The sequence below is a fragment of the Saccopteryx bilineata genome, chromosome 4 (assembly GCF_036850765.1).
Source record: "Saccopteryx bilineata isolate mSacBil1 chromosome 4, mSacBil1_pri_phased_curated, whole genome shotgun sequence".
NCBI lineage: Eukaryota > Metazoa > Chordata > Mammalia > Chiroptera > Emballonuridae > Saccopteryx > Saccopteryx bilineata.
Window position 1 is genome coordinate 198733894 of NC_089493.1, and position 27791 is coordinate 198761684.

Below are 27791 nucleotides of genomic sequence, written 5' to 3' on the forward strand. Positions count from 1 at the left end.
CGGCATGTCGGCCACAGCCTTGGCCTGGGCAGCACTTCCTCAATGTCCACATCGTTCCTGTGCCAGGGCTGCTCTGTCCCGAGTGGGTTGTCTCTTGGCCCTGTGGTGTGACCCACAGAGCCTGACACAGAACATGGCCACTGGGGGTTGTGGCTCAGCCCTGACACCCTAACCCAAAGAAGGTTAGGCTCGAGGCACGGGGAAGAGGCCCTTCCTGCTGCCCAGCCTGGGTGCCATGTGTGTGGCATCCTTGCCCTGCCCAGCAGGCCCCAAGCCTGGCTGCCAGGAACCGCCGTGCCCAGGAAGCCCCCCTTGCGTCACATCAGTTACACAACCCCCCTCCCCCTGCACCACTCACCAGGCTTGGGAAACGGCCACTGGGACACCCACATGCTGCCAAGTGCCTCCCCCAGGGCCCCAGAGCCACCGGCAGGTGGGGGGTGCGTCTCTGTGTTGGGCTGGGAGTGCGGCTCCTGGAGCTGATGGACAGGCCGGAGCCGGGCTCCTGGGTGGGAAGAACCCACGTTTGCCTGTCAAGGCGCCTTGGCTGTGAGAGTGGCCAGAGGGGTTTCTCTGGCCAGGGTGTGAGCCGCATCTGGTGCCAGCAGCAGGTTGGGGCCGGTGTGCAGGTGTGTGTGCGCGTCCAAGCTGCTGTGGGAGGTGTTCCTTACACTGTCCCCTCTCACACACGAGGAAACCGAGGCCCAAGAAGGTGGAGTGACAGGCCCAGTTCTCCAGCCAGTTCTGGGCAGAGCTGAGCCGACCCAACCACCAACCACTTGCACCCAGCCCAGGCCTGGGCTGCAGCTGTCCAGAGAGAAAGCCAAGAGGCCAGGAGGTGCTGAGCGCCTGCCTCCCAAGCCCCGGGGAGCGGGTGTGCATGAGCGTGGGGATGTGGGGGACATGGGGGACTTGAAGAACAAGACCCTCCCCGGTCCCGACAAACAGCAGGGGTGTCGGTTTGCCGTGGCCCATCCCTGCTCCCTGCCCGGCACCCGCCTCAGACCCAGGTGGCCTCCCAGGCCTGAACGGGGGTCTCTACCCTCACAGACCAGGGTCGGCTTGGCTGCTGAGAGGGGGTCGCCGAGCAAATGCCAGACCCTTCCGCTCCCAGCCCTTCTCCCTCAGCACCCTGCCGCAGCTCCTCCGAACCCCAGACCCAGCACGGGAGCTTTCCGCAAGCCCTCCTGACTCACCTCCCAGCCATCCAGCCCTCAGTCGTGCTCAGCTCTCAACTCCCAGGACACCTCCTCCAGGAAGGCTTCCTGCACCCCTTGGTCAGGGGCCTCCTTGCCACTGGATTCTGTGTGTTCTCACGTCACTGCTGGTCGCTCACCGCACACTGGAGGGGCAGCTGCCCGGCCCGGCCCGGGGAGGGGAGCGAGCGAGCGGGTGAGGGGGGCCCTGTCTCGGGAGCCCAGAGCTTTGGATCCCGGTGGGAGCGGGAGAGAGGCCAGGGGCTCGGCTCCTGTCAGCCTGCTCCCCCACCCCTCCACCCAGGCTACCCGGGGCTGCTCCCCACATCCCGGAGGTTGTCAGGAAGCTGGTGAGGCAGATGGGCGGGGTGTGCCCACCTGGGCTCACCTCTCTGGGCCTCGGTTTCCCTCTCCTGTAGAGGCGCTGTGTCCCCTACCACCCATCTGAGCTGTGGCATCCTTGCTCAATCCCTGCCAGGGCGGGCAGGTGGTGGGGACAGACGGCCATGGCAGACACAAACCAGGCCCCTGGCGCACGGCCCCTGAACCGGTGCTGAGCAGACCAGTGGTCTCTGCTGGGTGGGGTGCAGGGGAAGGAGTGTGACAGCAGAGGTGAGTGGGCCGGGGTGATGGCACCGTCCCCAGGACAGACCAGTGGTCTGCTGGGTGGGGTGCAGGGGAAGGAGTGTGACAGCAGAGGTGAGTGGGTCGGGGTGATGGCACCGTCCCCAGGACGGACCAGTGGCCACAGTCTGGCGGTGGTCCATGCTCCTGGCCTCCCTCTCAGCCCTCTGAGCTCCTCGCCCATGGCCACTTCCCACAGAGCCACTGGGCCCAGGGGCCAGCCACGGGGAGAGGACACTCAACAGGACCCGAGGGTAGCTCCTGCCCATCTGCTGTGGAATCAGCACGTTCCAGTGGTGAGCGTGGTGTGGTCATGAGCTCTGCGTCACAGGGAGCCAGTGGGCCCGGGGCTCCACAGGGGTCCAGCCCCAGGCCCTGCAATCCGGGTGCTGGCTAAGTCCAGGAGGGGTGCAAGGGCCGGTAACTGCTTCCTTCCCCAGGTGGGAAGAGGTGGGGCCAGGCGAGGCATTTCCATGGTGATGAGCTCACCTGCTTCCTCACAGCCTCCTAACAAATACCTCTGCTTTCATTTGCAGTTATGGGAAGGGGTGGGCCCTGACCTTCAATCAGGTCAGCTAGACGGCCAGTAGCTAGTGCCCTGGGGTCCCAAGTCTCTCCCCAGGAGGACGCCCGAGGGCCAGTGCCCCCGCATTCATCCTGGGAGGGCTGGCCGATGGCCCATGTCAGGGAGGAGGCGACAGTTGTCCAAGGTCGCACAGGGTCAAGCTTCACAGGGTCCGGGTCCAGGACCGATCCCACCCCCACCCCACGTCCTTCCTCAGAGCGGCTCTACAGCTCTGGCCCAGTTAGGCCAGGACAGACAGAGGTGGGGTCATTTCAGGTGACTTGACAGAGAGGGTGTGGCTTGAGGCCTCCCTCAGGGCCTCTGGAGAGAACAGGCCAAGCAAGAAGTCCAGTCCTCTCACCTCCGAGCACTGCCCCGTCCAGAGCCTGTCCCCAGGGCCTGGTCCAGAGCCTGTCCCCAGGGGCCTGGCCCAGGCCGGCCCCCGGGGACCTGAGGTTGGATCTCACAGCACAGCCATGCGCTGGGCAGACCGGGAGGGCCGTTTGTTCCGAGAAGGTGGAATGTCAAGTGGGTCTTAGTGAAAAGGAGTTTTCTAGGTGAGAACTTGAATCTCATCATCCATCAGGCGTGGGTGGTGGGCCCACAGCCCTGGTTTCTCACCTGTGCCCTCCTGGGATAAAGTCTGGCCTGGAGGAGACTGCAAGGCTTGGTGGGAAACAAGGACGTGCTCAGTGAAGGGCAGCTGTCACTGACCTGTAGCGAACAGAGAGGTGCTGCATCTGGCCAAGGACACACAGCGACCAGAGGCAAGGCCGGGCCCTGCTCGCCCTGGTCCTGCCCCCTGGCCACCCCGCCAGCCCTGCACGCTGTTTACCAGGAACTCGAGGGTCGGGCCCCATTACAAGGGGGTTCCTATAACGGTGTGAGGATTAATAATGTATTTATAACACATCGTCGTGGTAGCCAGAAATGATCTATAAATGGCCGGTAAATGTTTTATAATGTTTTTGTAACCCGTTATAAATGATAAATGGCAGGCGATAGATGCCGGATCAAATATTTATAATGCGTTGTGTGCGGCGACGGGCTGCCACAGTTCAGGAAAGCCATTAATAATAAAGTGGATGGAAATGTAAAAGTTGCCGACATGCCCGGCAAAGCCATTTATAATGAAATGTAAAATTTGGCCGTTGGAAGCAGCCGTAAGGCCCAGCGAAGCTCTGACCAGCCAAGCTGTCCCGGAGCCGGGGGGAGGAGGGGGCGGGGGCAGGGAGTGGGGTCGTGAATTATTTGTGAGAATGTATACTATCCACAGCACACCGTATAAATATGCTATTAATATACCCGAGGCAGCGCGTGTTATCCATGGGGCCTAATTAATTAATGGGCGGCCCCTTTAACATGGGGGTGTCACAGCTTGCAGACCCCTCTCCTTTCTGAGTCTGCAGGCCCGACGTTGGGCTCTATGGTCGTGGCCTTGGGAACCGGGGGAGGAGGGACATTCCTTGACCCCTCTTCTGCGCGTCTGCCTCCTACAACCACGATTGATTGATCGATCGATCGCTGTAGGCCAGGCGGGAAGCTGAATTTCCCTCCACAGGTCGGCCCTGGGGCCACCCTCCCGAAATGCCAGGGCCTAAGTGAGAGGCCCTCTGACTGTGAACATGAATACAGCTGTCCCTGTGCAGTGGTAGCCTCCACCGGACCCTGCAGTGCCCCAGCTCCTCCATCTCTGGCCCTGTTGTCCCACGGGTCCTTTGCATCCAGCCAGTGGACTGGGAACGTAGATTCCGGAGGTGCACATGTCACCCCCATTGGCAGGAACTCAGCCACATGGCCCCCACCTACATGGAAGGGAGGCTGGAAAATTGGGACCGGGCAGAGAAAAGAGCAAGTGCAAAGGTCCTGAGGCAGGGACACGAGGGTGTCTGTGGCCCGGGTCACAGGAGAGGAGGTGGGAGAGGTCAGGACTGAAAAGGGGGTCGGAGGGCCCCTGATAAGGACTGTGCTTTCACTGTGTGAGAAGGGTGGTCATGGGAGGGGATGGAGCAGGGTGTCACACTCTCATTCCTGTTGTTCAAGACTTGGTGTTTACTGTCGAGTCGGTGGCCAGGCAGGAGCAGAGCGCAGTTAAAAGGCTCCTGTACAAGTCCAGGCTCATCTCAGGGAGAGGGTGAGGAGGTGGTGTGGAAGGGAACAGGGAGCATTGTCCTGCAGGACCGGTGGTGAGAGGAGAGGAGGCAAGGAGTGCACTAGGCTGTTGTCCCGAAAACCTGGCAGGGACCGTGGGGGCTGGCTGTGGGCGGGGTGGGTTTGGGGTCTCGAGGGCCAGGAGACTGAGGGCAGGAGGAGCAGGCCAGGCACGGGGAGGGCGGGGAGGGTGAGGCCAGGGAGTGGCGGGGGCGATAAAGGCTGGAAGGCCTGATAAGGTCCCGGACTTTATTCAGCGTGTGGTGCAGGCCCGGCAGGATAGGGCTTGTCCCTCGCTGCTGGGGAGGGGGGGGGACCATCCATGGCAGTTGGAGGGCAGGACAGAGCCTAGAGAGACTGGCACAGTGGTCAGGGGCGAGATGACACTGACCTAGCAGGGGAGGGCAGAAGGGGGTGGAGAGGGGGTGCCCTGGTTTGGGGGCTGGAGAGGAGCAGGACCGACAGAAGGAGGTGCTGTGTTTGAGGTGCTGGTGGGGACAGCACCACAAATGCTGCCTCCCAAGTCACTGTCCCCAGATTGGATCCGTAGTGACTGACATCTTGGCCCCTTCCTTCCTCATCAGCTTTTCTATGTAGTTCTCTTAACCCAGGGGTCAGGAACCTATGGCTCGCGAGCCAGATGTGGCTCTTTCGATGGCTGCATCTGGCTCGCAGACAAATCTTTAATAAAAATAATAATAATAACGTTAAAAATATAAAACATTCTCGGCCCTGGCCGGTTGGCTCAGGGGTAGAGCGTCGGCCTAGCGTGCGGAGGACCCGGGTTCGATTCCTGGCCAGGGCACACAGGAGAAGCGCCCATTTGCTTCTCCACCCCTCCGCCGTACCTTCCTCTCTGTCTCTCTCTTCCCCTCCCGTAGCCAAGGCTCCATTGGAGCAAAGATGGCCCGGGCGCTGGGGATGGCTCTGTGGCCTCTGCCTCAGGCGCTACAGTGGCTCTGGTCGCAACACGGTGACGCCCAGGATGGGCAGAGCATCACCCCCTGGTGGGCAGAGCGTCGCCCCATGGTGGGCGTGCCGGGTGGATCCCGGTCGGGCGCATGCGGGAGTCTGTCTGACTATCTCTCCCTGTTTCCAGCTTCAGAAAAATGCAAAAGAAAATGCAAAAAAATATTTAAAAAAAAAAAATATATAAAACATTCTCATGGATTACAAACCATTCATTTCCTACCGCTCATGTTCATGGTTGCGGGTGGCTGGAGCCAATCACAGCTGTCCTCCGGGAAAACAAATTTTTATTGGATAATGCGTAAGGTACATGGGTCCTCGTATGGCTCTCACGGAATTACATTTTAAAATATGTGGCGTTCATGGCTTTCTCAGCCAAAAAGGTCGAACCCTGTCCTGACCACTACCCTGGAGTCAAGAAAATCCAGCTGGTTCCTGTTCCAGGACCAGCCAGCAGTCCGGCAGAACTGGTTCACGTTGCCCTTTGTCCTCATGCCAGGGACCCCAGCAGGGGTGAGCAGCAGCCATGGCCAGCGAGCATCCCAGGTCACAGGGGGCTCCCTGTCAAGCACCTGCTTGCATGCCCCTTGAGACGGGGAGCTCATCTATATACCCAGGCCTCATACTGTTGTGCTGTTGGGTGTCCACACCTCAGGGCCCAGCCGCAGGAAAGACTTGGAATGCTGTGTGCTGGCTCTGAGCTGGATGGCCTCAGGTTCTGCTTCTTTCAGCACAGAGAAGCCCCCGGTCCTGTCAGGGGCTGTTCTGGGAAAACACCTACCTTCCTCCTTGCGAGCTTTGTCTGAACAAGCCCTGCGGCTGGGCCACCAGGTGGGTGGGGTCATCTCACATTTCTGGTTGTCAGTGTTTCCTGCTGCCTGTCCACGTGGCCACAGACAAGGTTCCGTGAGAAGAATGTGTTGGGAGCCGCCCCTATAATTGAGGGCCCTGGAGAGGTGCATTTCCTTAGATACCCGTGTGAGAAACTGGGAAACAGCAGATAGATCACCGTGACCCCAGGAGGGTCTCGTGCACTGGAAGCAGCCCGAATAGCCGGGCTCCAGGAGGGTAGATTCCCAGGGGGCGTGGGGAGCCCTGTCCCAGCCTCAGGTGCCTCTTCTGTGAATGGGGAGGAGTTAGCCCCATCTTGCCTGTCACCCTACGTGGGCAGGAGAATCCCAGTAGTAAAGTCCCTTCCCAGGGCGTTGCTGCAGTACTGGGTGCGCGGTGGGGGTGAGCGTTCCAGGGAGGCCACAGGCAGGCCAGCCAGGCTCCGTCATTTCCTCATTTCCCAGGCATGTGACCCAGGCAAGCCTCAGTTTCCCCGTCTGGAAAGAGAGGCCATATCTTCCACTTCGCCATGAGGGTGCTGTCGGTAGTGTGTAGGGAGCACTGAAAAGGACAATCCAGATGTCAACCCCCGTCCCCGGGAGCCACGGAGGCCGGGACCCGCCGGCCTTGGTGGGCGGGCAGGGCCTTGACCAGGAGGGGCGGGGCCCATGTCTAAGGGGCGGGGCTTGGCAGCGAGGCGGGGCCTGGTCGAGACCAGAGCCGGTGCGGGCCCGGGGGCGGGGCCTGGAGGGGCGGGCCCGCGAGGGGGCGGGGCGGGCGGCCCGGCGGACTCGGGCGGCACTCCCGCCGGCTGCTGTCCCGCGGGCTGCTCGGCGGTGGCTCCTCGTCCCGCCGGAGGCGCTGCCCGCATGGCCGCCATCAAGGCGCTGCAGCAGTGGTGCCGGCAGCAGTGCGAGGGCTACCGGGACGTGAGCATCAGCAACATGACCACGTCGTTCCGCGACGGCCTGGCCTTCTGCGCCATCCTGCACCGCCACCGGCCGGACCTCATGTGAGTGCCCCGCGCTGCCCGCGCCCGCTCGACCCCGCGGGACCTGCGCCGGCGCCCTGGAAGCCGGCCGCGGGGCCTCAGCAGCTTGCTCGTCCACCAAGAGCAGCTGGGCCGGAGCCGGGACGTCCGGCAGCCCCGCTGGCTTAGTCAGGCCGTGAATCAGGCTCGCGTCCCCGGCTCGGGTCACAGAGCCCCTCCCGCGCCGTCTCCCTGGAGCCTCCCCACCAGCTCAACGGTGGCGGGGTGGGGGGTGCCACTCGGGGCTTTGTGTGTGGTCTGCCCCTCCCCCGCTTGTCAGGCACCTTTAGGAGCGCAGCTCAGGGGCACTGAGAGGGGCCAACGCAGAACAGGATGCTGGCTACCCCCCCCCACGACCTTAGGGTGACAGGGGATGGAGTGGAGGCGCACCCCTCCCCTGGGAGCTGTGGGAGGTGGGCAGGGGAGGGGCCAGGTCATCGCTCCTGAGGACTGTCTAGGATTCATGTCTGAGAAGCTGGACCCTGCCTTGTTGCCAAATGTTGACCCCACTCTGAACCCACTCCGTCAGTTATTCACTCAGCAAACACTTCGGCTCTGACCGGGACTCGGCTTGCTGCGACAGCTCTCGAGGGGCAAAGGGACAAGGTGGTGGTGGTGGTGGTGGGGTACCTGGGCTGGGTGGACAGAAGCTCAGGAGGGGCTTCCTAGGAAGGCCACCCACCTGCAGCTCAGGTGCCTTCTGAAAAAGCATGATGTTTAAAGCTGTCTCCTGAGAGAAGTCCAGGCTGGAGTCAGGGCCAGGTGGAGTGTGTTTGCAGGGAGATCTCGGGCCGGGAGAGGCCAGAGGCCATAGGTGTTGCCCTCGGGGTGCTCACACTACCGACAAGGAAACTGAGGCTCATGGAGGAGACGCCCCCGTTCAGGTCACAGAGCACGTCAGGCAGAGTCGGGGCTGGTAGCAGGGGGTCCTGCCCTGCACCCAGAATCCTCTGCGACCCCAGGGCCTGTCTCTCCCTGGGCGCCGTGCTCTCTGGCGAAGCTACTTTTCAGAAAGGGACCTACATGTAGTTCCTCTTCTCTCCCGAGGAGCTGAGATGTATTTGTGGACCCTCATGGGGGGTCTTATGTGGCACTGGGGCAAGTAGCCTCTGCTGCCCCAGCCCAGGGCGGTGCCTGGTCAATCTTGGAGGCGAAGATGTGGGGGTGGAATGTGCTTCTGAAACATTGCACACCCGAAGCTGAGCTTTGACCCCAGGGGGGTTGGGGATGTGGAGACTGGGAGAGGGACCGGGAGCAGAGGTTGGAAGGCTGAGCCCCACCAGGGTGCCTGGCAGGGTAGGGTCCTAGATAAAGCTGGCTGAGGGCCCAGCGGGGACAGCCTCAGAAGCCTGTGATTGGAGGGCAAGATGGTGCCGTCAGCCTGCAGGCTCAGCAGCCTCAGGGCGATGGCACAGAGGTAGCTGGAGATTTGGGGGCCTTTCTGAGCCCCAAGAGGGTCCATCTGCTCCCAGCTGTGCTGGGGTTAGAGGCTCAGTGTCTGCGTGTCTGTGTGTGCGCCTGTCCCAGCATGCCCTGCCTGTGAGCACACACGTGGGCGTGTGCATGAGCTGGCAGCCTGAGCGTTATTGAGTGCCTGCTGTGTACTCGGCACAGCACACTGCCTGAGGGAGTGACATTTCAGCCACAGAGACCGAGAGCAAACCATAAATGAATGAAAGCTCAAGGCAGCTTCCGAGAGGGGTGAGGGCCGGGACGGGGAGGACGGGGAGGCTGCCCGCCTGGTCCCAGGTTCACGTGGCATCGAATTATCTTACCTCTGACTTGGCTGTTATCCATCTGCCCACTGGACTTTCAGCTCCAGAAGGGTAGGGGGGTGTCTGTTTGTTCTGTTTACTGCTGGGTGTCCCCAGTGCCTGAAACGGTGTCTAGTCCGTGACAGGTGCTCAGTAGATATCAGCACATAGTTGGAGGTCTACAGATAAGGGCTTGCACTTGGGGCTCAGCAGATACGGCAGGAGTTATCGTGAAGTTGAGGCCGTGCAGGTGCGAGTCAGAAGGGAGAAAGAGGAGGAGGAGGCCATGTGACCACGGAGGCAGATGTTGGAGGGAGCTGGCTACACAAGCTAAGGACCTCCAGGAGATGCCAGAAGCTGGGAGGGACAAGGAACAGAATCTGGCCCAGAGCCTCTGGAGGGCGTGTGCCCCACCGACACCTTGTGGATGTCTGGCCTCCGGACAGTGAGGGATAAAGCTGTGTTGTGTTTAGCTGCCCGGTGTGTGGTCATTTGTTAGGGCAGGCCCGGGACACCAGTGCATTTCTGTGTGTGGTGGTTCAGTGGGGGCTCCGTAGAGACTGGCCGATGGAGTGAGTGTGAGCACACACGTGTTTCGTGCCTGAGACTTTTGTTGTGCCTGTGCCTTAACCCCCACCCCCCCACCCCGCCGGCTCTGGTTCCGCAGTGCCTCTGGGCAAGCTGGTGGCCGGGAGGGGGGTGTCTCGCCCTGAACTCTTGAGCTGCCCCACTGGCCCCCAGAGGTACCGGAAGAGGAGGGTGCTGTGAAGGAGGACAGTGTAGGGTGAGACCACCCCACACCGCCCCCCGTCCGGTGAAGACCCTGTAGCAGCGGGAAGGTGGACATCCTGTCTCTGTGGCCCCTTCCCCTGTCTCGTCTCAGTCCTTCCTGTGATATGGGAAGTGTTTCCTCTAGGTCTCTGGCAGAGGGGGAGCGCAGTGAGGAGCCGCTGGGCGCTCAGCCAGCCAGGTGGGGACAGCCGCCTGACGCAGATCGCTGGTTCTGCCTGCCCGCCCAGTTCCAGGAGGAGCTCCCATGCGGCCTCGCTCCAGGAGGCCGTGTGGCCCGCTTTGGTGGCTCCTCGGGGATCCTGGGAGGTGTGGGTGAACCTCAGCTGTCGAGACAGGCTCACCCAGCACTGCCTAGCAGGGAGGTCAGCCAGCTGTGCCCACCCCAGTGAGGCCCGGGAGTGGCTAGCTGAGTGCAGTCACCGCCCAATAGAAGCGGCCCAGGGCAGTAAACCTCTCGGGCTGGAGTGGCTCCTTTGCTTGGGGCCTGACCAGGAGGGAGGAGGTTTCCAGGAGAGAGGCAGGAGAAGGGGCACAGGCCAGCTTGGTGTAGGGGCAGGAGCCCTTCCCAACAGCAGGCAGAGCGCTCTGTCCAGGGCCGGCTGAGGAAGGGGGCCACCAAGGCCGGGCCATTTGTAGCCGGGTGGACGGCTGGCCCGGGCGGGACATAGGAAGCAGCTGCACACTCGCTGGTTCCCCACACCCCCAGTCCCATGGTGGGGTGACCCGGTCCTTCCCTGCTCCGGAGGATGTCAGGGCCCAGGGCCAGAAGCAGGGGCGGCTGCTTGACCATTAGTCTAGACACACCCGCTTTTGGGGCTCAGGGGAGACTCACTCCCCGAGGTCCCCACCCAGCGGTTTAGAGGGAGCATTATTTCCCTTCCTGGGCCAGGCCCTCCCCCCACCATCACCATGTGAGGTCAGCAGGAAGCTGCCTGGGGACAGAGGCCTTCTGTTCCCCTGCCTAAGGGCCTGCTGCCCAGCCTTCCGGCCAGAACCTCCAGGATGGACCTGGGAGGGGCTGCAGGCCCCCCTCCTCGGGGAGAGCCAGGAGCCCCCACTCCAGGCCACCGTGAAAGCCCAGGACAGACCCTTGTGGGCTGGGCCGGACTCTGGGCTGAGGAGTCAGAGTCAGTGGGTCAGTGCCGGCCTGGGGAGGCCTGTAGGTGGGCGGGCAGCCCGCTGAGGTGCCTCAGTGCCCATCCACAAGGCCCCTCACCAGGTGGGGGCCTCAGACCCCGGGTCAGGTCCACGTCTCCTGAGGTCTGTTTGAGGTGTCCACCTTGGGGACGGTCCCCGACTCTCCCCACCTCTGCTGTGGGGCTTCTCCTTCCTGTCTTCTGTCCATCCCCTCCACCTCTCCTGCCGCCTGTCTCTGCCTCAGCTCTGTCTCTCTGTCCTTCTGTCTGTCTCTCCCTCTCCCCTCTGCTCCCCTGCCGTCTGTCTCTGCCTCACCTCTGTCTCTCTCCTTCTGTCTGTCTCTCCCTCTCCCCTCCACCTCTCCTGCCGTCTGTCTCTGCCTCAGCTCTGTCTCTCTGTCCTTCTGTCTCTCCCTCTCCCCTCCACCTCTCCTGCCGTCTGTCTCTGCCTCAGCTCTGTCTCTCTGTCCTTCTGTCTCTCCCTCTCCCCTCCACCTCTCCTGCCGTCTGTCTCTGCCTCAGCTCTGTCTCTCTGTCCTTCTGTCCTGCCCTCTCCTCTCTGCCCCCCTGCAAGGCAGGATTAACTCCAGATGTGCTGGATGGAGGTGCCTGGAGCAAGTTCAGCGAATGGCTCTTCCTTCTGGCTGCCCCCCCAGCACCTCCCCCCTCCCCCACAGCTGCATTTTGTTCCAGGAAATAAACAGCATGAGGTCAGCTCTCCAGGAATTTGGAGGGGCACACATTCCCTGGAGCCCCCAGGCACTGGGGGGTAGGAGGCTGGCTGAACAGTCTGAAGTCAACCGCCCTGGTCAGCTGTGGCCACCGCAGGAGGCCGGCCAGGGGGTGGTGCGGGGCTAGGCACATGGAGGGGGCACTCGGCAGACAGAGGCCCAGGGAGCCCCTGTAGGACATGTCGCCCCCTTGCCAGCCCACGGTGAAGGAATAGGTGAACGCCATGACCGCACGCTCTCGGCCAGCCTTTGTGGAGCGCCGGCTGTGTGCCTGACCGTGACCAGCACCTCAGAGCACCAGAACCTGGTGGTCCAGCAGGGCCTCACATGCAAGCCGCCGCCTCCCGAGGACTCGCCAAAGCCGGGTGGGGTGTTCGTTCACCAGCCTGCTGGACAGACTGCCGCAGACCGGGAGCTTTGACGGCAGCCGTTGGCTGGCCAGGCCCTCCCGGGCGCCGTGGTCACCCTGTGTGCGTGTCCCGTCCCAATTTCTCTTTCAATGAAAACACAGACGTTTTGGGTCAGGGCCCACCCCAGGGACTTCATGTTTAGTCGATTCTCTCTGTAAAGACCCTGTTTCTAAATCGGGTCACTTTCTGAGGTGAAAGGTGCGGTGAGGACTCTAGCATCTTTTGAGGGGGGACTTGGCAGCCTAGCAGAGATCCCCTGGCCGGCAGAAAGCTGGTCTGGCGGGATGTCCCGAGGCCAGCAGGAGCTCCCCCTGGGGCTATCTGAAGAGACTGGGGAGGCAGCCCTGACCTGGTGTTAGCCCGGAACCCCATGCTGGGAGAGATGTGTGCTCTGGCCACAGGCAGATGAGTGTCCACTCCAGGATATGTGGGGAGCCTGGTCTGGGAGGGACTGGCCAGGGTGGTCAGGCTTAGCAGGGAGGTCTTCAGCGCCTAGGGAGCACTGGTCCTGAGGGGTGTGGGTCCTTGAACTTGAGTGGAAGGACATTTCTGCAGCCCCCTCTGATCCTGCTCCCTGGGGGCTGGCACGCCTCGTGGGTGCCATGACCTGCCTGGAGCTCTGAGGCACTCACGCTGGGCCTGGGGGAAGAGAGGGCCCCACAGGACAACTGGCCACCCAATCCCTCGCCCGGGGGGACCGAGAGTGGGGGGGAGCCTCCTCTCGTTTGTTTGGAGATAAAACAGAGCTTGTTTTCCTGCCCTTCCGCCACGGGGGCATCACACTGAGGACACACAGGCCGTCAGTGACCCCGGGCAGGTCTGCAAAAGAGATTGAGCTTTCAAAGGGATGGGGTGGGGGCAGGGAGGGGCCCCGAGCCCCAGGCACTGAGGACAGCGTGGCTGAGAGCCCCCTGAGGTGGCGGGTGGAGACCCACACTTTACACGCCAGTGGACATCGATGGGACAAAGCCAGGGTGGAATGCGGGTGCACCTCCCCCCACCCTTCCCACTCCTTTTGGTCATCTGTCCACCCAGAGACAAATCTGTCCACCGTTTTGTCCTGCACACAAAAGCACCCTCTGTGCTCGTGGGGTGGTCTTAGCATCTGGAACACGTTACCTGGGAGGTGGTCCGAGCGGAAACGGGGTGGTTTCCGGGAGAGCGGGGCAGGTTGATGAACGGCGAGGCCTCTAGGGGGTCACGGGCGAACGCAGCCCCCGCCTCTCCCATTCCCACCCTGGGGCCCGGCCTCAGTCTCCTCATCAGTATAATCGGTCGTCCAGGGTGGTGATGGGGTCCCAGGCCAGCTGGCCGCAGGGTCTCAGGTGCCCCTCCGCTTGAAACCTGCCCAGCCTTGAGGACCCTCAAATTCACCACCAGGGGCTTTGATGTCCTCTCACACGGGGACGCTGGGGCCCTGTGAGAAGGGAGGGCTCCCCCGGGGTCAACAGCCTGGCCTGGAGGAGTCAGACGCGCTCTCTCCCGAGCCCTCTCCCCTGCCGTGAGGCTTCCAGAACAATCCAGCTCATGCTGAAGCGGCAAGGGTGCTGCCTGGGCCCCACAGACAGCAACACGGACAGACAGACAGACAGATGGGTTTTGAGCCAGCCCTCTGTATGTGCTTCCTGTTCAGAACATCGTTCTGGGGGTACACGGGGCCCGGGCCGCCTGGAGCTGGCGGTGGGACCCCTGTGTCCAGGTTGTCCTGCACCCTGTTGTCAAGTGTGTGTGCGTGAGGCGGGGCTCTAATACTCTCAGCATGGGGATGAGGGTCTGCCCCCCCAGGAGGAGGCTGAGCCACCTGGTAGGCACTTACTGTCACGCCCCAAGTGGTCAAACCTCAAAGGCCTGGATTCTGGGGCCATCGCCTGGCTTTGGACTTCCCTGCTGTGTGATCTCAGCCAAGTCACCCAGCCTCTCTGTGCCTGTTTCCTCATCCATGAGAGGAAGGCATTGACAGCATGTGGGGCATGAGCTCCAAGTGAGTGGGTATCATGGGAGGTGCCAGAGAAATCCAGTGGATGATTGTGGACCAGGGTGGGGGGAGGTGGCGGGGCTCCTGGCCTGGGAGCCTCCCGTGTCCACCCCTGTCCTCACCCCCGGGACATCAGTGTCCTGTGCCACACCAGACCCATGGGCTTCCTGGGGTTTGGAGGCTGCCCTCTGAGCTGTGTGCTGGCGGGGGCAGGAGCAGCGCTCAGAGCTGGGCGGTGGGTGTGACAGCCACCAGTGCCCCAGTGTGCCAGCCAGCGAGCCCTCTGAGGCCCCTGTGACCACATTCCTTCACAGGAGAACCACACACGCGTCTCGGTGTCCCCGCTGGGCAGAGTGACCTGGGGGGTCTGAGCTTCTTTGCACACTTGTGTTTTCATCCCCCAGAAACTTCGACGCTCTCAGGAAGGAAAACATTTATGAGAACAACCATCTGGTGAGTCCCTGTGTTTGCCCTGACCCCCGCTGGGTCCCCGGGAGCTGTGGAGGGCGTCCGGACTCGCCCCCGAGCTCCACAGCCTGAGCCTGGTGTTCCCAGCTGCCCAGAAATGGCCTCTACTCTGCGGCCAGGCCCAGCTGGTCCCCTTCCTCTCGGCAGGGCGGGGGCGGCTGCACCCTCCTTCCCGCCCAAGGCAGAGCAGGCCGGAGACGGGTGGGTCCTGGGTGGGCCTTGGGCCACTCCTCACCCCCCGGGGAACCATCTCCCCAACCCACACACTTAGCCCTGGCCGCCAGGGTCCTGCACACGCTGCTGCTGTCCATGCCGTGGGCCTTTCCTGGACCGGCCAGCCTGTCTCCTTGCTACAAAGTAGGCTCCATGTCCCAGCGGAGGACAGAGACCGCCCTGTGGTCCGTGTGCCCCCACTCGCCCTGGGTGCTGGCCGGGCCTCAGCTGACGTTTATCAGGAGCCCATGGGGACCGGCTCCCAAGCTCCTGGAGTCCTGCGTGGTCAGGATATGATCCCCATTGTGTGCACTGGGCAGACTGGGGCCCAGGGAGGTCGTGAGGCTGAACTGGGACCCTGAGCACAGACTCCCCTGGGCTCCTAGTGGGGGTCTTGCCTCCGTCTCCCCACCCGGGTGAGGAGGAGGAGGGTCCCCCAGCCCGCGGCCTGCTGACCTGCCCCTCCCCAAGGCCTTCCGGGTGGCGGAGGAGCAGCTGGGCATCCCGGCCCTGCTGGACGCCGAGGATATGGTGTCTCTGAAGGTGCCCGACCGGCTGAGCATCCTGACCTACGTGTCTCAGTACTACAACTACTTCCACGGACGCTCCCCCAGTGAGTGGCGTCCCCGCGCTGCCCGGTGGGCGTGGGCGGCTCCCCGGGCTGCGGCTCCCTCCCGGGGGGGCCGGGGGCTGGTTCTTCCACACACCCCAGCTCAGGGCAGGCTCAGCTGTCCCCACTCCCGCCTTCCCTCCCCCTCCCTGGGCCTCGGTTTCCCTGTCTGCACCCCTGGGGTCGGCGCCCAGCGGTCCTGCCTCAGGGGGCTGATTCCCACAGGCTGGAGGCCCAGCTCCCCACGTCCCCCCATCTGGTCCTGACATTGGGCCCTGGTGGGTAGGGAGAGACAGGCGCTGGGACTGTTCTCGCCCCTGCTGCTCCGTGCCCTGCCCCCACATCCCTCATCCAGGCCTTAGAAATCCCCGGAATTGCTCTGGGCTCAGGGCCAGCCCGGCCTTTAGAGCTCCACTTTGTAAAGAAACAGAAAAAGTCCCTTTTCCTGACCCCAGATCAGGGTCTCAGAGGGAGGGAGAGGAGGCCGTGGGTGAGGCCAGGCCCCGGCTGGGGTCAGGCTGGGGTGGGCGTTGGCTGCTTGCTGGGGCTGCCCCTCCCCCACCAGCAGGAACTGCCCCCCCATCCCTGGCACCTGGCTGGGCACCTGCGCCTTCAGGGGACTTGGACGGGGGTGGCCCAGGAAACTGAGAGCCAGGGTGGGAGCTGGGCCAGACCCCGGACCCTGTGTCTCATGCCAGTTGGGGGCATGGCCGGCATTAAGAGGCCCTCATCGGATTCCGACGAGGAACCCACTGGGAAGAAGGCCCCACCCCAGCTGGCGAGGCCCTTGCCCACCCCAGCCCGGGGGCAGCCGCTGTCTCCGGTCAGCACAAACGCCATTGTCCAGCAGAAGGACAGGGATGCAAAGGGCCCCCTGCTGAAGGCTGTAAGTGCCCAACTCTGCCCTCCCTCTGGTCTGGGGTTTTCCACTGGTTCCCACCAAGCGGGGCTGTTGGACTGCGTGGGACCCTGACCCCCAGTACCCGGGTGGGGCTCCTCAAGACCCCCAAAAGCCAGGCATCCAACCCCATCCCCTTGGGCCAGGATGGAGACCCTGAACTTGGCGTCCAGCTGGCCCGGGCGTGAGGCCTGGCTGCTGCTCTGGGGTCTCGGTTATCCGGTCTGTAAAGTGGGTACGTCCCGCGGGCTGAGGGGACAGCTATACGGGGGGCAGGCAGGGCCCGAGCGGGAGCTCAGAACCGTCAGCTGTCACCCCCCCACACACAAGGGTCCGGCCTCAGGGGGCAGCTCTGCCAGCACCTGCGGGGTCTGCGGCCAGCACGTGCACCTGGTGCAGCGACACCTGGCGGACGGGAAGCTGTACCACCGGAGCTGCTTCAGGTAGGGCCTGCGTGTGTGCGTGTGCGTGAGCATGTGCGCATGTGTGTGAGCACACGGACACGGTGCAACCGTCCCTGGTGTAGCGTGTGTCAGAGTGGCCATGAGAGGGGCTTTGTGGAGTGAACAGGCACCGGAATGCCCGAGTGTGTTCTCCGGAAAGCATGACGTCAGCTGGGCCCCCCCCCCCCGTGTCCTCTGCCCCCCCCAGGTGTAAGCAGTGCTCCAGCACGCATGGCGTCAGCTGGGCCCCCCCGTGTCCTCTGCCCCCCCAGGTGTAAGCAGTGCTCCAGCACGCATGGCGTCAGCTGGGCCCCCCCCCGTGTCCTCTACCCCCCCAGGTGTAAGCAGTGCTCCAGCATGCATGGCGTCAGCTGGGCCCCCCCCGTGTCCTCTGCCCCCCCCCAGGTGTAAGCAGTGCTCCAGCACGCATGGCGTCAGCTGGGCCCCCCCCCGTGTCCTCTGCCCCCCCAGGTGTAAGCAGTGCTCCAGCACGCATGGCGTCAGCTGGGCCCCCCCCCCGTGTCCTCTGCCCCCCCAGGTGTAAGCAGTGCTCCAGCACGCATGGCGTCAGCTGGGGCCCCCCCCCGTGTCCTCTGCCCCCCCAGGTGTAAGCAGTGCTCCAGCACGCATGGCGTCAGCTGGGCCCCCCCCCCGTGTCCTCTGCCCCCCCCAGGTGTAAGCAGTGCTCCAGCACGCATGGCGTCAGCTGGGCCCCCCCCCGTGTCCTCTGCCCCCCCCAGGTGTAAGCAGTGCTCCAGCACGCATGGCGTTAGCTGGGCCCCCCCCCGTGTCCTCTGCCCCCCCCAGGTGTAAGCAGTGCTCCAGCACACTGCGCTCGGGCACCTACAGGGCCACGGGGGAGCCGGGCACCTTCGTCTGTTCCAGCCACCACCACTCAGCCCCAGCTGCAAGCCCCATGCTGCGGGGCCTGGCCCCCAGACAGCCAGGGGCTGCCCCCACAGACTCCAAGCCCCCCAGCACCCCCCGGACGGCTCAGGAGGCGCACGGGCAGAGAGGTGCAGGGCCAGAGGCCAGGCCTGCAGCCTGGGAGCTCACAGTGGACAACTCGACAGCCAAAGGCTTTGTTCCTGCTGCAGCTCACCCTCCAGCCACCACCCCATCTCGTGTCCCCTCGGGGAGCCCAGCTGGGCCCAGGCTCTCACCAGGCCCCGTGGGTGGCAAAGCCAGCATGCGTGTGACCAACAGCTCCCCTACAGGGTGGTCATCGCCAGCACAGGACACGGCGGCAGGCACTCCCCGTCCTGCTGTGGCTCCGAGTGCCCCGGACCCTTGCCCGGCCACACCACAAGGCTGGGCCAACCCCCGAGTGTCAGCCCCCCAGATCAAGCTCTCTTCGAGCCCAGCATCCCCAGGCCCAGTGGACGCCCCGGCCTGGACTCCGTCTGCCTCCAGGACACAGCAGGCCCAGGAGAGGTTCCTGCAGACGCCCGGAGCTGCCCCCAGCACTGGGCTGGCCAGCAGGGCCCAGGCTGCAGCAGATACGCCCTCTGGGGCTGGCAGCAGGGAACAAGCACTGAGCTGTCTCCGGAAGGCCCTTCCGGGGCTCGGGGCGGCTGGTACCCAGGTGCCTGGCAGGTGAGTGGGAGAGGACTGGGGTGCCCCTACCCGCCCACTGGGGTTCCCAGCGGCCAGAGGAGTCGGATGGCTGGGGCTTTGCCCCGCTTGGCCCTGTGGCGGGGTTTCACCTTCAGCCTCAGTTTCCTTGTGTGGGAAATGGGAGAATGTGACAGGGGAACCGGAGTGCTTGGAGGGCAGCACCCACTGCTTGGAGGGATACACAGTTACCACTGCAAAGCCGCCGTATGCATGCTGGGGGGGGGGCACAGGTATAGCCACACAGCCACCCGGGGTCTCCGTGTGGTACACAGTCCTGCTGAGGACACCTGTCTAACACGAGGAAGCAGAGGCTGCAGTGGCCCAGGTCTCACCTGTCTGACCCGAATGGGGCTCTGAGCCGCCCCTGCCCACGTCCCAGCCCGGCCTGTGCCTTCTGCACACTGGACACGGCTGTCACGGATGAAGGAGGGTTGTGTCAGTGTCCTGGGCTGCTGGGACAAAGCACCCCTGACTGGTGGGCCGACCCAAAGACACTGCTTTCCTCACAGCCGGGAGGCCAGGAGGGCCACACTGCCCCCCCAGGGCTCTCAGGGGCTGGTCCGTCCTGCGTCTTCCTGTTTCTGCTGGCCCCAGGCGTCCTAGGCTCGTGGCTCTGTCCCCCCTCTGTGCCTCTGTTGTCAAATGTCATCTCCCGCTATGTCTGTCTGTCTGCCTTCCTGTCTGGTATGAGAAGACTGCACTCAGGGTGGCAGAGAACGCTGTGCCCACTGTCTCATGCTGCCCCTTATCTACGCAGAGCTGCCCAACCGCCACTGGGTCAGCTGCTGCTGCCCCGGGGCTCCCAGGGAGGCCGCGGGACCAGGACAGCGAGCTAGGCAGACCCAGGCCCGTCCACGTCTCAGTGCAGGTGGAGGAGCGAGGGACTGGGGTGTGGCCTTCCCCTGCACACCCCCTATATCAGAGGTTCCCAAACTTTTTATACAGGGGGCCAGTTCACTGTCCCTTAGACCATTGGAGGGCCGCCACATACAGTGCTCCTCTCATTGACCACCAATGAAAGAGGTGCCCCTTCCGGGAGTGCAGCGGGGGGCCAAATGGCCTCAGGGGGCCACATGTGGCCCGGGGGCTGTAGTTTGGGGACGCCTGATATATGGTGTGTTTGGGGGGCATTTAAACCTTATCCCACGCCAGCAGTAAACAAGAGAGTAAGTCAGGCAGACATATTCCAGTCCTGAAGTGGATGTTCATGGCCTGTCTCTCCTCCTCAGATGGCCTGTCTGTCCTCCCTTAGGAGGAGGGTCGTGGTGTGAGGGACTCCTGGATCTACCTGTGACTGACGCCCGCTCTCGTACCCACAGGCCCTCCCCTACCTCAAGTTGCCTTTCCAAAACTGATGGGCCACAGGCAAGTCCGTCCGCCAAGCTGCCACAGTCGGGGCCTCCCCGGGCCCTTAGCCCCCCTGCAAAGACGGAGCCGCCGGCCCCCCTGAGTGTGGGCACCCCCTGGAAGGCATCCACGTCGCCCCAGGCGGGCAGGAAGAGCTCGGCTGTATCCTCGGGGGTCGGCAGGGCAGGTGCTAGCTCCATGCAGAAGCCAGAGGCTCCGCTGACCAAGGGTAAGAGCCCCCTCCGGTGGGGCGAGGAAGGGGTACAGGGTACAAGAGGTGGCCCATAGATGCATGGACAGTCAGCATCCACAGGGCTGGACACACTCTCACCTGTGTGGCAGCAGGGGAGGTTGAGGCCCAGAGAGGCAGTGTGATTCCTCTAGGCCCAATATGACCGTCTCCCTGCCCTCCACCCAGGCCCGAGTGCCAGCCCCAAGGAAGGCCAGGAGGACGGGCCAGCAGGGTGGAGGGGCCGCCTGAAGCCCGTGGAGAAGAAGAACCCTGTTGAGAGGTGAGGGGTGGACAGGGCTGGGCTCTGGGGCGCGTGCGCCTGGACCTGCTCCATTGCCTGTGGGCTGTGTCCCAGGGCTGTGCGGGGTCTGGTGCATAGTAGGTGCTCAACAAATGCTCTCAGGTGAAAGGCAGCATATACATCATTGACTGAGCAACACACTGCAAGCAGAGATGTGGGCACATCAGAACATTGCCACTGAGGCAGCAGTCACCAGCTCACACTGCCTGAGTGACGGCACAGTCACACCAGCCTGAGTGGCACAGATCCGTGTTCTCTTCGTACATTTGAAAAGTCAGGAAGGCGGGAGGCTGGGGTGGGTCCGTCGGGGCCCCTGGAGTCCTCTCTCGTGTGAACCAGCTGCGGTGGCCGAGGGACAAGAGCACGCTCAGTGGGCCTGACCCTGGAGCGTGCTGGGACCCTCACCCGCCCAATGGCTTGGCAACAGGAAGAGGCAGTTCCCCACAGAGAGCTCAGGATGGGAGGGAGAGCGCCTCCCACAGACGCGGCAGCTGGGCGTGTGGACCCAGCATGTGTGCACTGCGGAGGCATGCGTGCACAGGTGGGCGGCGGGCGGCATGTGCACAGGGGGCTCCTGGCCTGGGAGGATGCCTGTGCTGTGTGGGCATCAGATATGACCCCTGAGCACACGCCCACACCTGCAGAGGGGGTGCCTGTGTAAACACACACCTGTGCTGGGAGTGTCACAGACACAGGTGCGTCGGCCTCGGGGTACCCCACACAGCCCTGCCTTCCCTTTGGCCAGCGTGTTGGCTTCACGTTTGCCTGTGTGGGGGTGAGGGAGCCACCCACCCCTCCCTCTGCTGACCTCCTGCCTTCTGTCCAGGACCTCGGAGCTGACAGAGCCACGGGTCCTGCGGCATGTGCCCCAGAAGGCCCCCGGGGGCTCCGAGGGGGGCATCTACATCACCCTGACCCCCGTGCGGCCTGACAGAACGCCTGGCCCAGCTGGCCCCCAGCCCAGCCTCTCAGGTAGTTCACAGCAAGAAACCAGGGTCCTGATACGCACCTGCCCCCCTCCCCCGTCAGGGAACATGGGTCTAGGCAGTTATGTCCTCCAGGGGCAGTTGTCAGGGAAATGGGTCCTGTGGGGCCACCCCTCCAGGGAAAAGGAGGGCCAGGGGTCCTGGGTGGGCAGTAGGCGTGCGCATGTTGTGTGAGTGCATGGGTGTGTACATGTGCGTGACTGTTCCCAGCACTCGGTGGCCCCGGCATCCACATCTACGCCCCACTTCCTGTGCTGAGGGTTTTGTCCCCTCTGTGCAGGTGGCCAGCTGGGCAGCACATGAGCACAGGGCTGTGGGGCGGACCCCCTGCTGGCCAGGGAAGCTGTGGTGCTCAGTGGGTGGCCCCAGCTCAGGGGGGCGGTGGGGAGTTTCCGGGCCTGACATGTGGCTCTGTCTCTCACCCGCGGGCAGCCCAGGCCCCCTCCCCGGCCCCCCGCAGGAAGCTGGCCATCCCGGCCAGCTTGGACGTTTCTGGGGACTGGCTTCAGTCCAGACCCTTGCAGCAGGAAGCCCCGGCCAGGAGCTGGAAGGAGGAGGAGAAGAAGCCCTCCCCTCAGGACAAACCAGGTCAGCGCAGGGACACTATCTCCGCTTGGGACACTATCTCCGCTTCTGCTGCAGTGCAGAGGGTGCAGAGGAAGGCACCTCAGACCCCCTGCTAGGACACGCCCAGTCACCTTGGGCCTGGTGAACCCGGTCCAGGACACTCATCCCGTCCCTTCTGCAGAGAAGCCCTTGGGCCCGGCCGATGTCCCTGCTCCACCTGGCAAGGCAGTGACCTCTCCCGTCAGGGTGAGTAGGCTGGCTGTGGGCCGGGAGCCCAGCCCCCCGGGGCATGGATCGCCCCTCACCACCCCTTTGTCTGCAGCTGCACCCCGACTACGTGCTGCAGGAGGAGATGCAGAGGCAGTTGCTGCAGATCGAGCGGCAGCTGGACGCTCTGGAGCTCAGGGGCGTGGACCTGGAGAAGCAGCTGCGGGCGGCCGAAGGGGGTGAGCCTCGCCCTCCCCGCAAAGGCCCCTGCCCTGCCCTGCCCTGGCCGCAGCCAGCCCTACCCTACCCTGGGGCCACCCACAGCGCTCTGCCCGGCCTCAAGCCCAGCCCGGCTCCCCTTGCAGACGACTCCGAGGACGCGCTCATGGTGGACTGGTTCCGGCTCATTCACGAGAAGCAGCAGCTGCTGCGCCTGGAGTCGGAGCTGATGTACAAGTGAGAGGCCACGCCCCGGCGGGAGGCCACGCCCCGATGGGAGGCCGCGCCCCGGCGGGAGGCCACGCCCCCGAAGGCCCGCCTCCCTGGCCGGCCCGCGGCCTCTCACCTGTCCTGTTGGCAGGGCCAGGGACCAGCGCCTGGAGGAGCAGCAGCAGGACATTTTGGGGGAGCTGCGCCAGCTGATCACCGTGCCCGGTGCGTCCCACCTGCCTGGAGCCCAGGCCAGCAGGGAAGGGGGGGTCAGCCCAGCAGGTGGGCTTCCAGAGCGCCGCCCTGCTGGCTGCCTGGGGGGTCACCCATGGGAGAGCCGACGAGTCCTGTTCAGGGCACACATCTCGAGCCCGCGGTCGAATCTCGGCTCCTCCACTCCTGGGCTGTGCGTCTTTGGTCGTTTCACCCCCTGCAGAGAGGGGCACTAGTTCCCAGCTGCTGCGGCGAGTGAATCCGCGTGAGGTTCAGGTAGTGGGTGGGGTCAGTGTGGTGTGGGGGCGGCGTGGCTGAGCACCGGGGTCCTGGCCTCATCCCCTCTGTCCTGAGCCACTGTCCGCATCTCTGCAGATTTGTGAGGATGGTCAGGTGACCCAGGGAGGGGCCAGCAACACCCAGGCTTTGATGTGGTTGGTCTTGCCTTCATTCATTCATACAGTCTGGCCACACCCTCCGCCCCACATGCACCCAAGACCCTACCCTCCTCCAGTGGAGGAGTAGGGACACTGTTCTGAGCAGGGTGGGGTGCTGATGACAGACGTCCCTACAGAGGGTCTGAAGTCACCCCAGGACCAGCAGCGGGAACAGGACTTGCTGACCCAGTACCTGAGCACGGTCAACGACCGCAGCGACATCGTCGACTGCCTGGATGAGGACCGGCTCAGGTGGGGCGGGGCTCAGGTGGGGCGGGGAGCACAGCCTCTCCCAGGTGAGGGGACGCTTTGAGCTCAGAATCTTGGAGCCTGATCAGTGAGATCCACCAGGTGCATTTCACAAATAGCCCTGAGGGCAGGCTCTGTCCAGGCGGCCTGTGTATGGGGGGCCACCGCCCACAAAGCCCCCACAGCCCCGCACCCCCTGACTCTCAGGGTCAGCACTGGCTGCTAGCACTGTCCACAGTGAAGGAAATGCTCTCTGGCCAGAGCTGTTCGCAATGGCGGCCACCAGGCACATGTAACCACCTAGCACAGGGGTCCCCAAACTTTTTACACAGGGGGCCAGTTCACTGTCCCTCAGACCATTGGAGGGCCGGACTATAAAAAAAAACTATGAACAAATCCCCATGCACACTGCACATATTTTAAAGTAAAAAAACAAAACGGGAACAAATACAATATTTAAAATAAAGAACAAGTAAATTTAAATCAACAAACTGACCAGTATTTCAATGGGAACTATGCTCCTCTCACTGACCACCAATGAAAGAGGTGCCCCTTCCGGAAGTGCTGCGAGGGCCGGATAAATGGCCTCAGGGGGCCGCATGTGGCCCGTGGGCCGTAGTTTGGGGACCCCTGACCTAGCACTTACAGTGCGGCGGAAGGACAGAATTTTACATTTTATTCCTGTTCTACATACATATGTCTCCTGCACTGGGCCACCAACCTCGTGACTGTCCCCACAGAGCTTTCCTGTCCCCATATCTAGACAAGGGTCCTGGCCAGGTCAAGGCCAAGACTCAAACGTATCACTGTGAGTTTGAGGGGCCCTTGGCCCAGGATGTCCCTATCCCTTCCTGTCATGTCACTGATGAGAATCTGGGCCCCCAGAGGGCAGAGACCGGCCCGGGAAGAGAGAGGGCAGTGCCAAGGTGTGACTTATCGGTAGGCGCGGGGCTGAGGTGTGAGGCTGCCTGAGGGCTCTCCTCCCCCCAGACACGCTATTCTTACGGCCCCGTCTCGTTTCAGGGAGCAAGAGGAGGACGAGGTGCTCGAGAGCATGATCCAGAGGCTGGGTAACTGGGGACGGGGGGCTGCCCTTGGGGGGGGTCGGGCCTCCTGGGGAGCGGGTACCTCTGGCAGCTGCAGTGCAGGACCAGTGGGCTCACCTGAGGGGAGTGAGTTCCCCATCAGCTGAGGGGTTTGGGAAACAGCTGTGACCACCTAGTCGGGGTGAGGGGAGCCCTTGTCAGGAGTGCCCAGTCCAGTGGGTGCTCTAAAGGCAGGGGTCCAGGCGGTTCCCCTGGGGAGGGCGGAGGGTCTGGGCCTCTGCTGGGCCTGGTTGCCAACAGGCTCTGAGGGCCCAGGTTGGGCTCTGATGGGTGGGAAGGAGGACATTCCTGGCAGGGGGCAGTGGTCCAGAGGTGGGCAAGTGTCCTCTGTGTCCCTCCTCCTCCAGGCCTCCAGAGGAAGAAGTCCAAGTTCCGCCTGTCCAAGATCTGGTCTGCAAAGGGCAAAAGCAAGGCCCCCGAATGAGCTCCCTGCCTGGCTGTAGGATGCTGGCCCGTGGGCTGAGCAGGGCGGGCACTGTGGGCAGACCTGGGCCACCCTCTGTGGGTGGGGTCCAAGGGCCTCAATAAAGAAACCGACCGGGCCCTGGCCGGTCGGCCTGGCGTGCGGAAGTCCCAGGTTCGATTCCCGGCCAGGGCACACAGGAGAAGCGCCCATCTGCTTCTCCACCCCTCCCACCCCCTTCCTCTCTGTCTCTCTCTTCCCCTCCCGCAGCCAAGGCTCCATTGGAGCAAGGATGGCCCGGGCACTGGGGATGGCTCCTTGGCCTCTGCCCCAGGCGCTAGAGTGGCTCTGGTCGCGGCAGAGCGACGCCCTGGTGGACGTGCCGGGTGGATCCCGGTCGGGCGCATGCGGGAGTCTGTCTGACTGTTTATCCCCGTTTCCAGCTTCAGAAAAATACAAAAAAAAAAAAAAGAAAGAAACTGACCGCATGGCCTGGGCTCTGTCTCCCACTTGCCTGCAGCCCTGCGGCAACATGTGGATGTGCCCGTGGCCTTGGGCAGGTGCTGGCCTGCGCTGGGCCTGGCCAGGATGTCTGAGGTGGGCACTTAGCGACTTCCCAGGAGCAGGGGAAGGCAGGGCCCTTGCCAGCTGCACTCAGGTGCGGGCCACGTGCCCCTCTCTGCGGCTCGGGCTCCGTGACCTGGGCCCTGGGAGGAGGAACTGCACGCAGGGCGCTGGTGGCCTCAGCAGGGAGGAGGAGCTCCCTGCGACTTCAGAGGCCCCCTGGGGTGCCACGTGGGCACCCTGGTGCTCAGTAAAGGAGACCCCTCAGCCCTGAGTCACTGGCAGGATGTCCCCCGTCTTCACGAGAGCCAGCGCCTGGGGACCCCATACGAAACTGTCATGGCGGGGCATGCATGAGTCCTTGGGGGTCACCGGAGTTAACCAGGGCCTGTGATATCCATTCAGCCCCAGGGCAGAGCAGGGGGGGTTGGGCGGACCAACGGAGTGGCCGCTGGTGCACAGGTGTGGTCTGGCCTCACCCCTGTGCCATCCCAATCTGGTGGAGGCAGCCCAGGCCCCGCCTACCCTGGGTACCCCCAGAACTTGCCAGGAGATGCTCCGTACGTGCCCGGGCCGTTCTCTCAGAAAAACCAATGTTACCAGTGGCCGTGGGGGTAGGGGACATTAGGGAGAGCTCTTCCCTGGACAGCACTCCTCATGTCTTGAGGGTCTGTCTGCGGCCTGAACTGAAGGACATTCAGGGCAGAGGGAACCCGTGGACCAAGGCCTGGCTGTGTGGAAGTTCAGGGGGGCTGGGGGGGCCAGGGCAGCTGCAGCAGAAAGGGGTTCACGGGTGGAAGGTGGAGGGGCAGCCACGCAGGAAGCAGGCCCTTCACGGAAACGCGGTCATAAGCGGTGCTCTGTCCCTTTGAAAAAAGGGGAAACTGAGTCACGGGAGTGTCCAGGGTCACAGGTCCTGGATTTGTGTCCTTGGCAGAACCTCAACTCCTCTCCCTTGGGGGGCTCTGCTGCCCCATTTGGGGGCTCCCTAGGTGAGGGATTCCGTGCAACTGGGCTCATGGTGAGAGCCACAGTCACCCCACAAGTGGAAGAAGATCTGTCTCCTGCAGCCTGGAGCCTCCCTCCCCCTGAGGCTGTGGGGTTCCCACTCACCCAACGAGTCTAGAGCTCTGACTCCTGCGGCCCTCCTGCCCGGGGACCCCTACGCAGAGGCCGCGTCCAGGTGGCCGCAGCCGGCCCTGCGAGCCTGTCTGTCGGCCCAGACCGCCTGAAGGAGGCCCCCAGGTGCCCGCTGTGCGCCGTGGAGCGGATGGAGCGTGGATGTAGTGCGGCCTTTGCGCTGCAAACGGAGAAGAGACCGCAAGCGCACCGCCCGCCGCGGCACGCCGACACTTGACAAAGTGCGATCGCATGTAATGCCATTGAAACCACCGTGTCGGGAACATCTCATCTCCTCACAAATTGAAATTCTATCATATTCCCTCTTTTCTTAAATTAAAAAGCTAAGGCCTTTCGTTTGTTCTCCGGTGTTTGTGTAAAACTCAATCAGTGATTTTAACATCATTGTGCTTCCACATGGGCCATTTCTATTCTCGTTCATTTACAAGGGAGAACTTTCTGGAAGCGGGTGATTGGATTCGTGTGAGGGTGTGGGCCCAAGGCTGGCTGGTGTGGTGACCTGTCCCTGCACGGGCCAGGGTGGCTGGGGGCCGGGGCCGGGGAGCAGTGCGGAGTCTGTTGATGCACTCACTGGGAGGGACAGGCACAAACTGGAGGCAGTGATGGGCAGGCAGAAGGGCCAGTGAGGGCTCAGACAGGGCAGAGGTGACCACTGACACAGGCAGCCCCCTCAGAGCTAGAGGGACGAAGGGTGGCCCACTGGCAGACAGCAGATTGCCAGGGAGACCTTGAGGACAGGCGTGGGTCGGCTGGGTGGTCGATGACGGACGGGACAGTGTCCTCCACCCGACACAGCTGCTGCTGCCCACGTGTGGCTGTCCCGCCTGCAACGTGGCCCGTGGGAGATCAAGGGGCAGGGCCGTCTTCTCCCTGGAAGCTCCTGGGAGCATCCTTCCCGTCCCCACCAGCTTCCTGTGGCCCCGGCGGTCCTGGGTGGCCTCATATCTGACCACTCCGGAGGCCAGGTGTTATCAGAGGTCATCCCTTGGGCCCGGATGTGGGATGGGGGGGTCCCCTCCTCCTCCAGCTTGCTTAGGCGGAACTTTATGTGACGCCCGGCCAGAGCTCTGGTCAGAGGGCCCCAGAGGCCACAGCAGTGAGGGGGGCTGTCACAGCAGAAAGGAGCAGGAGGGGAGAGGGGCGAGGGGCTGGACCAGCCCCCAGCCCTTGGCAGGGCTCCAGGCGGCAGCCAGGTAG

The 27791-nt window shown here is 63.4% G+C and overlaps 1 protein-coding gene across 4 annotated transcripts; it reads left to right on the forward strand.

Moving 5' to 3' along the window:
* The first annotated feature begins 7113 nt into the window (after positions 1 to 7113).
* Positions 7114 to 26919, forward strand: MICALL2 (MICAL like 2). Of its 4 annotated transcripts, none has more exons than XM_066273518.1 (17): positions 7114 to 7348; positions 14569 to 14617; positions 15317 to 15458; positions 16154 to 16341; positions 16684 to 16796; positions 17604 to 18392; positions 19733 to 19989; positions 20179 to 20272; positions 21120 to 21265; positions 21712 to 21867; positions 22028 to 22092; positions 22169 to 22292; positions 22419 to 22509; positions 22634 to 22707; positions 23270 to 23384; positions 24405 to 24451; positions 24835 to 26919. In XM_066273518.1, the coding sequence occupies exons 1-17, from the start codon at positions 7206 to 7208 to the stop codon at positions 24909 to 24911; spliced, it is 2670 nt and encodes an 889-aa protein (XP_066129615.1). In that variant the 5' UTR covers positions 7114 to 7205; the 3' UTR covers positions 24912 to 26919. The 4 variants fall into 4 exon arrangements, with proteins under 4 accessions (XP_066129615.1, XP_066129617.1, XP_066129619.1 ...); XM_066273520.1 differs by having other exon boundaries at positions 15389 to 15458; XM_066273521.1 differs by having other exon boundaries at positions 7209 to 7348; positions 15286 to 15458.
* Positions 26920 to 27791: the final 872 nt, after the last annotated feature.

Coding starts and splice junctions, on each gene's coding strand:
- MICALL2 (XM_066273518.1), top strand. CDS start 7,206: ATGGCCGCCATCAAGGCGCTGCAGCAGTGGTGCCGGCAGCAGTGCGAG. Junction 15,459..16,153: donor CTTCCACGGACGCTCCCCCA/GTGAGTGGCGTC, acceptor GTCTCATGCCAG/TTGGGGGCATGGCCGGCATT. Junction 22,708..23,269: donor CCAGCTGATCACCGTGCCCG/GTGCGTCCCACC, acceptor ACGTCCCTACAG/AGGGTCTGAAGTCACCCCAG.